The sequence below is a fragment of the Kogia breviceps genome, chromosome 10 (genome assembly GCF_026419965.1).
Source record: "Kogia breviceps isolate mKogBre1 chromosome 10, mKogBre1 haplotype 1, whole genome shotgun sequence".
NCBI classification, from domain to species: Eukaryota; Metazoa; Chordata; class Mammalia; order Artiodactyla; family Physeteridae; genus Kogia; species Kogia breviceps.
The window spans coordinates 63,886,536-63,898,917 of NC_081319.1; the positions used below are offsets into that span (position 1 = coordinate 63,886,536).

Sequence of the window (12,382 nt, forward strand, 5' to 3'; positions counted from 1 at the left end):
GCTGTATGATTTCAAGAGGTGCACATACACAATAAAAAAACAAGCTCATATGGGTTTCCACATCAGGTGAGAACTACAAACAGCACAATCACTACTCTATTTTAGGTTGGCCTCATCTTTTCCCAATATGGTCCATATTTTTCTGTTTATTCCAATTTCCAAGCTGCAACAGTCCAATGAACTGCAAGAGAGTTGAAAGTTGCACCTCATTTTTCTATAAAAAATATCTGTACCTCACAATTGTCAAAAATCATGGAATTGTACCCTTAAAAGGAGTGCATTTCATTGTGTGTAAGTTATACCTCAATAAAATTGATTTAAAACGTAAAATATACACATACATCCCTATAAGATAGTCACACTACAGTGCTACATAGATGTTTGCACAATACACACTTAAAGCCCCCAACAAAGATCTCTATTTTCATGAGTATGTTTTTTATACTCCTTTTACATTCTTAGCATATTCTGGGAGTATAATAACCCCTAAGTAGAGGCTGTTTTGACTTGGCTTTGACCCAGGATAATCAAATGATTACAATAAAGAAATGTTGCCTGAGAGATTGGTACTGAAAAGTTGAGGGTAGGGTGGGCGTGAAATAAAGTTCTAACACAGGAGAACTAAGACATTAAATTGATGGTCATCGTCTCATTTCCCCACAATGTACAGAGGGCGGGATGTTTCTGAGATGCGCTATCACAGGTCTACGGCACCCGACGATGCCCCCTCACACTTGTTCCCTAATAGTAGAGAGAACCAGGGACATGAAGGTGGGGGTTTGATGAAGGTTTTGAAGGGAGCAGAGAAGAAGGGGAGAGCTAATGAGGATTATTATTACAAGTCACATCCAGAGATCATGTCACACACTTTTCCTACACACTGTGTCACCCTTGCACAGCCATTAACAATGGCCTATCATGTTAAGGTCTTCGTTTCATAGATCAAACAGCAAGGTTCATAATAGCTTTGGTTTTATTTTGTTTTTAAATACAGTCTTCAGCATTTGGATAGGTCACTGGGGAGAAAGAAAGGGGGTCCTTCTGAGGTCACACAGAGAAACAGAAAGGACTCTCTTCGGTTAGCTCCTGATTCCAGGAGAAACAGTCCCAAGTCCCAAAACAAAAGGCAAAACCAGTGTTGAATTTCTACAATGTATAAAGAGTATTTCTTTACCAAAGCTTTTCCTTGGAAATGACAGAAAATTCACCAACATTTTGTCCAAACTATTATACCATCTCATCCAGTCTCAACATTTAGTAGCTTAAAAAACCTAAATGAGGTAAAATTTTAAAACATAAAAGTGTTCTCTCCCAGCACTGGCTCATTCAGGAGTCTTCCTGAGGTCCAGCCCCTGTTACAGCAACAGGGAGAGAGGTAAACAGAAGGAAGGATGTCTTGCTCTCATGGAGCTTACACTGCAGACAAAACACACACCAAAAAACAAATGAACACGTAAAAATGACCATTTCAGCCAGTGACGCTGCTATGAGGAAAACAGAGCAGGTGACAGCACAGAGGCCCTGGGGGTGAATGTGAGCTGGGTGACCAGAAGCAGCCTTTTGTGAGGCTGAGAGGACACAGTTACATCATGTGACCAAGGTCCCCAGTGGCCTTCTGTGGACAGTATGTACGCCATCCACCAAGGACCATGGCAGCTCAATTAAAAATGGGCTTTTTATTCCCTCTGTATCAATGTTATCTTTTTAGAACTACTTTCTAAACAGTAGTTACAAACAACTGAGAGGGCGCTACACCTTCAGTGAGTCTGGGTTGTCTGTCTGTCTGCAGCCCAATCTATCAAGTGTTTTGTTTTTACTGTGAATTGTGCCTGGTTGCCAGGGGGTCTTCTTAGGTTCACTAAACATTTAGACTCACAAGATTTCCACACGTGGCACCAGGTGGCTAAGACCCAGGACAGAACCCCAGCTCACCAGCTGGGCAGTGTGAGCACTAGACCTCCTGCAACACCTGCACAGGTGGGTGGCTCGGGGGCAAGGAGGGCATGCCCACACCCGGAAGCACAGGGCTGTTGCGGCTCAGGGACCTCAGACCCTTCAGTGGCCACAAGCCCTTAGAACTACATCCACAGCCACCTCAGACTTGGAACTCCAAATCCATTAATCTAGAAACCATTATTATACTTTAAAAAAATATATGAATATGTAAACATATTTCAAATATGACAGAGAACCGTGCTGTCCAATCCAATAACCATTAGCTACAACCAGCTACTTAACTTTAAATTAATTAAAATCAACCTGCATTCTTCAGTCACACTAGCCATACGTCAAGCACTCAACAGCCATAAGCAGCTGCTGGCTGCTGGGTCGAACAGCACAGGTACAGAACATTTCCATCACCACAGAAAGTTCTACTGCACAGCACTATACAAATTACTTTTTCACTGCTATTATATCACAGTAACTACCACAATGCTTCCTCAGGCTTTTTAAGAAAATTGTTTCCCATAGCATTTTCATCATTTTGTACCTTGTTAGTGCTTTATGCCTAACACAGTGTAAAATAACTAATTTTCTTTATTACTTAACTAGAGGACAATCAATATTTTAAAGAAACCCAAAGAGCGAAGAATACAAAATTTAAAAACTACAGACAATGAAACTACTTGAAAAACATAAACAATCATAAACTTTGCTTTCCAGGAAGACTGACAGCATCCACAATCCATAAATCCCTAAGAAACCTTGGAGTCAGAGGCCCAACAGAAATCTGACATTTCTACTTGGGAACAAGCTGCAAGAACACTGTGACATGCAAGGCTGTGTGCCCAAAGAATCATGTCCCTCTACTGTGATTTCCATGATGCTATGTGCCCCACAGAATCAGGTACCTCTATTATGCTAACAGCCATCATAATTTACTATAATTACTTTAAGATTCTCTCTTTTCTGAGCAACACTGAGTCCTATAAGAGCAGAAATAAACATGTATCCCTAGAACCTAACACCATGCCTGGCACCAAGTAGTTCCCGTAATATGTGTTAAATTAATAATAAATAAAACAAACTCTTAGAATAAAGGTTTGTGACCATGTATTTACCTCCACAAGTCACAGCCACTACGTACAACCTCATTACAAAGTCTACTGTTTACAAAGGTATCTATTTGCCTTGGCAAGATGGCCAGTTGAAGAGATAGGAAAGACTTTTCTATCTTCTTTCTAAATCACTGAAAAGAAAATCAGTACTTTATATTTCTGTAAAAATCATTGTTAACCCTTTTTTAACTTTAAAACATGTTAAGCTAACAAAGTGACGTAACTACAAAGCCCAGGGAAATTTAGTATTGTATATAAATTAAGAGTGGTGGTTTACTTGTAAAACTGATGAAAAGTGATGTTAAAAGCTGTTTTCAACCTCCCAAGAGAAAACCCTCACATTAATAGGCAGATCAATGGCCCTCCAAAGATGTTCGTTCACTCATGAATATGTTAGGTTATGTGGGAAAAAGGACTCTGCAGATGTAATTAAGACTAAGGACCTTGAGATGAGGCAATTATCCTGGGTATACATGTGGGCAATGTAACTACATGAGACTGTAAAAGCAGAAAGCTTTCTCAGGGTGGAGGCAGAGATATAGTCGCAGAAGTCAGTTCTGACACATGAGAAGGACTGATGCACTGCTGCTGGCTCAGAGAGGGGACCACACGCAAGGACCAGAAAGAGGCCTCTGGGGCTCAGGGAAAGCAGAGGAAGCAATGTGGGCCCCTGGCTGACAGCTCGCCAGGAAATGGGGATCTCAGTCCTGCCACCACAAGGAACTGCACTCAGACAGCAACATGCATAAGCTTTAGCAGCACACTCTGCCCCAGAGCTTCCAGCAACAGCCACAGCCCTGCTGGTATCTTGATTTTAGCTGTGGGAGGCCCATGTGGGATTTCTGACCTACAGGACTATATGATAAAAATGAGTGCTGCTTTAATCCATTCAATTTGTGATAATTTGTTATGGCTACAACAAAAGTTTCTAATCTAGACACACTAATAAGGTTTAAAATTCAGCATCCTGAATTCTGTCTTCTTCAAGTCACTGGTTCACTTGCTAAGGACGCGGCCACTTTCTCGCCTCTCTTGTCCCTGTAAAGCTATAAGCCACCTAGGCTGCTGCTGCTCTCTGTCCTATCTCCGTCTCCTGGGAAACATCTCCACTGCAATCCCTCTTAATGCAGTCATCACAGCATATCTTCTCCCCAGTGGACCTCACCTGGCCACAAAGAAGCTGCTAACACTCTGTAATTGTTCTTCACAGCTTTATTCAACCAAAAAAAGCCTGAATACCCAGTAAAATGGGAATGGTTAAGATAGATATATCTATCCTCAACTGAATACTATAAGTCACTTAAAAACAGAGCCATGAAAAGTAATCGTCTACTTTACTACATAGGTATGACATACTAAGTGAAAAAATTTTTTTAAGTTTAACCATTTAAATTATTTTTATGTAAAAATACATAGAGATTACAACAAAAGCCTAGCAGTGGTTATATTAGTGAAGCAGGATTCGTTTCTTCTATTTTTCCAACTTTTATATAGTGTGACTATAAATTTTATCAAAAACATTAAATGACATAAAATTTGTAACATAAGCCACATACACCTCTCTCCTTCTTCTGCTTGATTAAGCTGCAGCAACTATTCCAGTACAGCTGCGTGTGTGCATATGTGTGTGTGTGTGTGTATAGATTGGTCTTCTTTCCCTCTTAGAATATAAACATCTTGAGCTGAGGGACCACATCTCGTAGCATCTTTGTACACAGAGTATCCATTATAGTGCCCTTAACACAATGGGAGGATTTTAATAAAATGCTCACTCTTGACAAGTACATCTCTAAAAAGGCATAAACATTTTCAATACAAATGTGAAAAAAAATAACTCACAGACCATAAATAATGGGAAAGAACACATTCTTTCTAATTTATTAATATGTTACAAGGCACCTGAAACATCTTCACAATAAGGCACCTGAAACATCTTCACAATAATCACTGAGCTAAAAGCTTATGTTGCTGCATGTAGAAAAGGAAATAAATATAGTCAAGTTAATGCCAGAGCTTAGAAACAGGTGACGAGGAAGAGCTGACGAACAGCTGGAGCCTGTGGACCACGTCAGTGAGGCTCTCACTTCAGCCCTCACCTGGTGGGCATCCTGATCTACCAAACCTTTCCTAACACATGAACGCCCAACAATTTTCTGATTTCAAAATGAGAAGTAATTCAAAAAGAAAACACTGGGAACTGTACCACCATGGATATTGGGAAAAGCTTTCTTACAGAGATTGCATTTCTGATATAAAATCTGTGTCAGCATATTCTTTGGAGGAATGAACAGAAATGTGTACATATCAACCAAATGTACTGCATTAGGAAAAAAAAATTTACAAAATAATTGTTGGTAATAATACCAACTGAAGGAAAAAAAATAATACCAACTGAAGGAAGATGCTTTCATTATTTTAAATGATTTTCAAATAAAGGTCAACATAAACATCTGCTTAGAAATTCAGGATGCATTACAAGTTAATCCATGTGATACAGTTCAAGTATTCACTACAGGTAACGCTTCTCTTTGCTAGCTTCTCTTATCTTTACTTGATTTCTGTTTTATTCATAGGTTGAAATATGCTAATACAATTAGGAAAAATAGTGTAACAAATACATGGTTTTGAAATTATTCTTTAATTTTTAATTAAAGAATTGGAAAATCATTAAATTTATTGGCAAAATATTAAATGCGAACAATATTCACTTCATATCTTGAGGTGGAGAGGTGAAGGAGGAAGACACACAGTGGGGAAAGGCATTATTTTTAAGGAAAAAAAAAAATCATATCCAAGTAATCACATGTAGATTGTGGGCTACAAGTTTTCTTCTGCAGTCTCACCTATTTACACCTAGCATTTGTAAATAATACAATAAATTAAAATAACAATCTTTAACATAAACACCCTTGGTAGTCTAATACATTTTTATAAATATTATCCCACAGGTCCCAACATTAGGGTAGCAAAGACACTTATACACAAAAAACTTATATATTTACAGGAACATATCCCAAGGCCTTTATATATCTCCAAATTAGAAAATCAGTACATGATATAATTCACCCTAGAAAATGTAGTGATGTGTGAGGATGTGTAAGATCACCTTGAGATGTGGACTCATTAGATGATGTATATAATGATATGTGACTTGAGGAGAGCAGAAATTATGATTTACACAAATTCTCTCTGGCATTTCGGAATTTAATATGAACTTCCTGAGGCCCCATCACTAAACTTTAAAATAGGGATAATGACAAACAACCGTCTACCATCCTCACTGGGGTGTTCTGAGTATGAACTAAAAAGCCAGTCTGGATAGTACTTTGTAAACTAGCCAGTTTGATTTCTTGGTCCCATGTCCTCCTCCCTCTTCTAAATACTTGCCCCTTCAATTATTTCCTCTTATTCCCATAAACCTCGTTTCTCCCTGACTGATAAACTGCTCATCTTTCCAGCCTTCGGGGAAAAATGAAACACCTGCTTCAGCCATGACACTCATGGGTACAGTCCCCTTTCCCCCTTGCTCTGCCAAGAGCAGTCTAAGCTCCCCATATGCCCACAGCCTCGTTCCGCATTTCCTCCTTGACCCCCACCCCAAGGATAGACTTGCAGCTGTACCACTGCAAGATGGGGGCTGAGCCACCAGTGGCTCTCATGCACCTAATCCAACTGACTTGAGGAGATTCTGACCTGACTTCCCTAGGCATTTAAGTGTTCACCTTTCTGAAAGCTTTCCCTTAGCATTGTTGATGCCACCACACCTTGCTGTGCTCCTGTTCACTCGAGATTCCCCCCTGGTGTCTTTACTGGCTTCCCTTTTAACTCATCTCCTCCCTCCATCACTGCCCATCACAGGTCACTTAAACATTAACTTCTATGGGTTCTATTCAGGGCCATTTCCCCTTTTCTTATCACTCTATATTCTCTCCCTGAGTGATCTCAACCATCCCCCTGATTTTAACCACCCCTATATAGTGGAGATTAGCAAATGTCTCTCTATAAACCTCGCTCTCAAACTGCAGGTCTATATTCAGCTGCTTACTAAACACCCCCTATATGCTCCACTGGCATCTCAACTTTAAAATGTCTTAACCCACTGAACCTACGATCCCAGCAGTCCAATTCACCCCCCTTGTCCTCCTTTACTCTCATTCACGGTCACTGGCAACATCCTCCCCCAAGCGAGATCAAAGTTCAGTCCAATCTGAGCAGCCACTGTGAGCCACCACTGTGCTAGGGGATGTGGAATCCAAACAACCACTTCATGGCCTCATCACTTAAGGAAATGTACTTTGTGTTTAATTCCATTCAAAAGGTTTACAAATGTTGTAACGTGTTTAAGTGCCTATCTCTCAAATGAAATCAAAACTGTAAATTCCTTGAGAACAGAAATTGTCTTTTTTTTTTTTTTTTCTTAATCCCCGGCACATAATAGGTGCTCAGTTACTGATGGATGCTACTAATGAATAGCTTGCATTTCCATAAGAGATTGAAGCAAAATGCTTTCTGAGGTTAATTTAACTTTTAACTATATAACTAGGTTCAACTAAGAAAATCTGGACACATCACTTCTACATTCTCAGAATGATATATACAGTTAAGCAATATACTAAATTACTAGGTTGGCAAAGTGTTATACTAATTCTCTTTGAATGTCTAAGTCCTGTAAAATGACTTGAGAATTTCTCTGTATTGCTGCTTCAATTTTGGTGGATATTGGTATCATCTCCCAAATTAGTTTTATTGACAAACTTAATTAAAACACTACTCATCATTCTCCTTTGATCATTAGAGGCACTGAACAAAATTAGACCTAATAATGATTTCAGTTTCAACCTCCTAATGTCCACCCCCCCCCTTCTAGGTTATATTTAAACTATACAGTTCATGCAAATCAATGATGATTATTTTTTCCTAACAAGATTATCATTAGCATCTTTCAAGCCAAACAGTATTCTTTCCTATTTTGACCTAAGCAAAAGGAAGGTAAAAGAAAAACATTACATTTAGACAGCCAAGAGACGATTCAATACACTTAAAAGGCTTTCCACAAGGTTACTTTGTGTAACAGGATGTGTCCAACTATGCACATCAGCTGCCACCCTACATACAGATGTCTCTGACATGGTAATAAAACAAGAAACCATTTGGTTTAATAATAATAATAAAAGAAGCAACATCAGTTGGTGCATATTATATGTAGCATCTAGCCCTGGTTGCTTAGCAAACAGCCACAAGTGACTTCCACAGAGAATGAAAGCCCTAAATGAATGTACAGTTTGTGCAAGTTTCAAGGACTCAAGAAGATGTGTCAGTAGTTAATCTAAAGTCTAGTTGACAATGACCACACTGGGGCGGAGGAAGGAGAATCCATCATTATCTCACAGAATCAAGCACTGACTAGATGTGAGATCCAGCCCTTTAGGACTATGTCTTCTGACTCAATGGTTCTATAGGGAAAAGAACTGTAACAATATGACTATTATAAATTATAAAAACTTTATGCAGAAAAAAACCAACAAAATATCACTGGTATAACACGTATTCATTCATTCAACAAAACACATAATGAACACCTATCATGAAAAGCACTTTGCAGCTCTGGAGCAGCTCATACCATAATGGAAAAATCAGGCAAGGAAACAACCGATTACAATATCATAGGTTCTGTAACATGGGGAGCCATGCAATATTATGGGAACACAAATAAACACCTGAGAGGGAGATGGGGCAGGGGAGGGAGGGTGAGAACCAAGTGGTCAGGAAGAGCTCATCAGAGGAGGCGAACAAGAACAAGCAACATTAGTCAAGTCACAGAGGTGGAGGAAGGGAAAAAGAGCATTCCGGGCAGGAGGAAATTATCTGCAAGGGCACTGAGGAGAGCAAGGGCATGTCACAGTGGAGGAGCTTCAGGGCACCTGCTGGCAGGAGAAGTCAGGGCGTCAGTACTGACAGAAAGTCCAAAGAGCCAGGCCAGCTCCTTCCAGAAGGACCTCATCTGCCAGGCTGAGAAGTTCTCACTTCATCCCGGGGGAAATTCAGGAGACAGAATGCTTTTAAACCAAGGAATAGGGCTTCCCTGGTGGCGCAGTGGTTGAGAATCCGCCTGCTGATGAAGGGGACACCGGTTTGTGCCCCGGTCCGGGAAGATCCCACATGCCGCGGAGCGGCTGGGCCCGTGAGCCATGGCCGCTGAGCCTGCGCGTCCGGAGCCTGTGCTCCGCAACGGGAAAGGCCACAACAGTGAGGCCCACATACCACCAAAAAAAAAAAAAAAACCAAGGAATAATATAATCACTGCAGCAGTGATGTGAAATAGAGAGGGCAAATTGGGCAAAGATGAGAGGCCACCAGAAGGAGATGCTCAGGCTGCGATTGGGAGGAGAGGGGGACAGGGGAGTGACTCACTAACACAGAGCTCTCAGAAATTTAACAACTCTGTACAGTATTCATGCTACTCAGTCCCTCCTGAAGTGTTAGTCTGGACTCCACCCTCCCCAGCTGGAGAGGAGGACAGGAGAGGAGGAGAAGAGGGAGCAGGGAGGCAGGGGAGGAGGAAAATGAAGAACATTGAAAGACACTGGAAATTAACATCCATGCCAATTTCTGAAGGAGCAGTAGCATTCTAGGTTTCAAAAGAATAAAAAGAAACCATAGAGGAAAACACTAAAGGTGCTTGGCTGCATAAAACTTGAAAATGTAGGTATGTTGGATAATGCAACATAATAAAAAACTTTCAGAAAAAAATGTTTGTAACAAATATAACGAAGAGTCACTATCCTTTATATCTAAAGTATGTAAGATCAAATAATCAAAAGATGCTACCAATAAATGGACAAATATACAGATAGTTAATCCCAACTCAAAAAAATGGATAACAAAATGATTTAAAATCATTCTTAATAATCAGTGCAAAGTACATGATACCAACAGTATCTTTATGGTAAACCTATTAAATTAGCAACTGTTTTAGCTGCCCCTTCTTGTTCAGGGTACAGCAACATGGGGAATCTTGTATGAAAATACAAGTAGAATAAAGTTTTTGAAAAAGAAATAAATATACTTAAATCTTTAAAAGGGTTCATATGCTTTCACAAATTCCACTTCTGAAAAACCCATGCTAAGGAAACAATCAAAAATACAGATAAAGATTTACATACCGTATTTTTTACACTAGTGAAAAGAATGAAAAATGGTCTAAATGCTCCCCAAAGAATGATAAATATGCTATAGGACACCCAAACAAGAAAATATCATATAATCATGAAAAACTATGTTTGTGGAGAGATTTTAGTAACAAAAAAAAATGAAAAAAATAGTGAATTAAATAAAAGTATAATTACAACACTGAGTTTTAAAACAGCACAGAGGAAAGCAGTATTTCTGAATAGTGATGATAGGTTTTTCCTCCTCCTTTCCTGTATTTTCAAAGTTTGTTTTTTAAATAATAAGGATAAATTATTTTTGTATTTAGAAAACAAATATAACTTATTTCAACTACCCCCAACAAAATATGTGCAGGTTCCCAAAGTTTGTCTTAGCCTTGAAGTTAAGCAAATAGCTCATTCCTTATCTTTCTGAACTCAGTCATCACTACTCATTTTAACTTCAACTTGTCAACCAGTTCTACATACTTTTATAGAATTAAAAGAACTTTCTATAGTACTCTGAAGTCAAAGGTAATAAGTGCATTGCACTAGAAACTTCAACTTAAATCACAGAATTACAGAAAAAAGAAAAAGAAAAGCTTTGTAAAGCTTTTAGACATCGAAGAGGCTTTAACCACTGTAATGCAGGTGGATTTACAAGTTTGACAGGCTGGGCCTTTGTATTACCTGAGGTGGTTGAGCAGAGGCTGGAGTCTCTCATCAGATTGCACAGCGGGCAAGGACCTGGCTGTTAACTGAAAGCAGAGAAGTGGGTGAGTAACCACAGCAAAGGCCTCAGACTGAACTCATCTGAACTTCATGCAAAATGGGGACCCGGAGAGTGGAAGGAGATGGGGGTTTCCTAAAATGTAAGGACACTGTTCTTTTTGTTTTTGTTTTTTTAACATCTTTATTGGAGTATAATTGCTTTAAAATGTTCTATTAGTTTCTGCTGTATAACAAAGTGAATCAGCTATACATATACATATATCCCTATATCCCCTCCCTCTTGTGTCTCCCTCCCACCCTCCCTATCCCACCCCTCTATGTGGTCACAAAGCACCGAGCTGATCTTCCTGTGCAATGCAGCTGTTTCCCACTAGCTATCTATTTAACCTTTGGTAGTGTATATATGTCCATGCCACTCTCTCACTTTGTAAGAGCTTACGCTTCCCCCTCCCCATATCCTCAAGTCCATTCTCTAGTAGGTCTGTGTCTTTATTCCCGTCTTATCCCTAGGTTCTTCATGACCTTTTTTTTTTCTCCCTTAGATTCCATATATATGTGTTAGCATACAGTATTTGTTTTTCTCTTTATGACTTACTTCACTCAGTATGACAGACTCTAGGTCCATCCACCTCACTATAAATATCTCAATTTCCTTTCTTTTTATGGCTGAGTAATATTCCATTGTATATATGTGCCACATCTTCTTTATCTCTTCATCCGATGATGGACAGTTAGGTTGCTTCCATGTCCTGGCTATTGTAAATAGAGTTGCAGTGAACATTTTGGTACATGACTCTTTTTGAATTATGGTTTTCTCAGGGTATATGCCCAGTAGTGGGATTACTGGGTCATATGGTAGTTCTATTTTTAGTTTTTTAAGGAACCTCCATACTGTTCTCCATAGTGGCTGTATCAATTTACATTCCCACCAGCAGTGCAAGAGTGTTCCCTTTTCTCCACACCCTCTCCAGCATTTACTGTTTCTTGATTTTTTATGATGGCCATTCTGACTGGTGTGAGATGATATCTCATTGTAGTTTTGATTTGCATTTCTCTAATTATTAGTGATGTTGAGCATCCTTTCATGTGTTTGTTGGCAATCTGTATATCTTCTTTGGAGAAATGTCTATTTAGGCCTTTGGGTCATTTATTTGTTGGGTGGTTTGTTTGTTTGCTATTGAGCTGCATGAGCTGCCTGTATATTTTGGAGATTAATCCTTTGTCAGTTGATTGATTTGCAACTATTTTCTCCCATTCAGAGGGTTGTCTTTTGGTCTTGTTTATGGTTTCCTTTGCTGTGCAAAAGCTTTTAAGTTGCATTAGGTCCCATTTATTTTTGTTTTTACTTCCATTTCTCTAAGAGGTGGGTCAAAAAGGATCTTGCTGTGATTTATGTCATAGAGTGTTCTGCCTACGTTTTCCTCTAAGAGTTTGACAGTGTCT

At 39.3% G+C, this 12,382-nt stretch overlaps 1 protein-coding gene across 5 annotated transcripts in view; it reads right to left on the minus strand.

Moving 5' to 3' along the window:
• PRIM2 (DNA primase subunit 2) overlaps window positions 1-12,382 on the minus strand; it is a 286,959-nt gene that overhangs the window by 101,253 nt on the left and 173,324 nt on the right. For all 5 annotated transcript variants that reach the window (XR_010835029.1, XM_059078130.2, XM_059078127.2 and 2 more), the window contains exon 8: window positions 10,898-10,965. Coding sequence is in view for 4 of the 5 variants with exons in the window: in XM_059078130.2 (XP_058934113.1) it covers window positions 10,898-10,965 (68 nt within the window). In the remaining variant the exon portion in view is untranslated. The remainder of the gene's footprint in view (window positions 1-10,897; window positions 10,966-12,382) is intronic.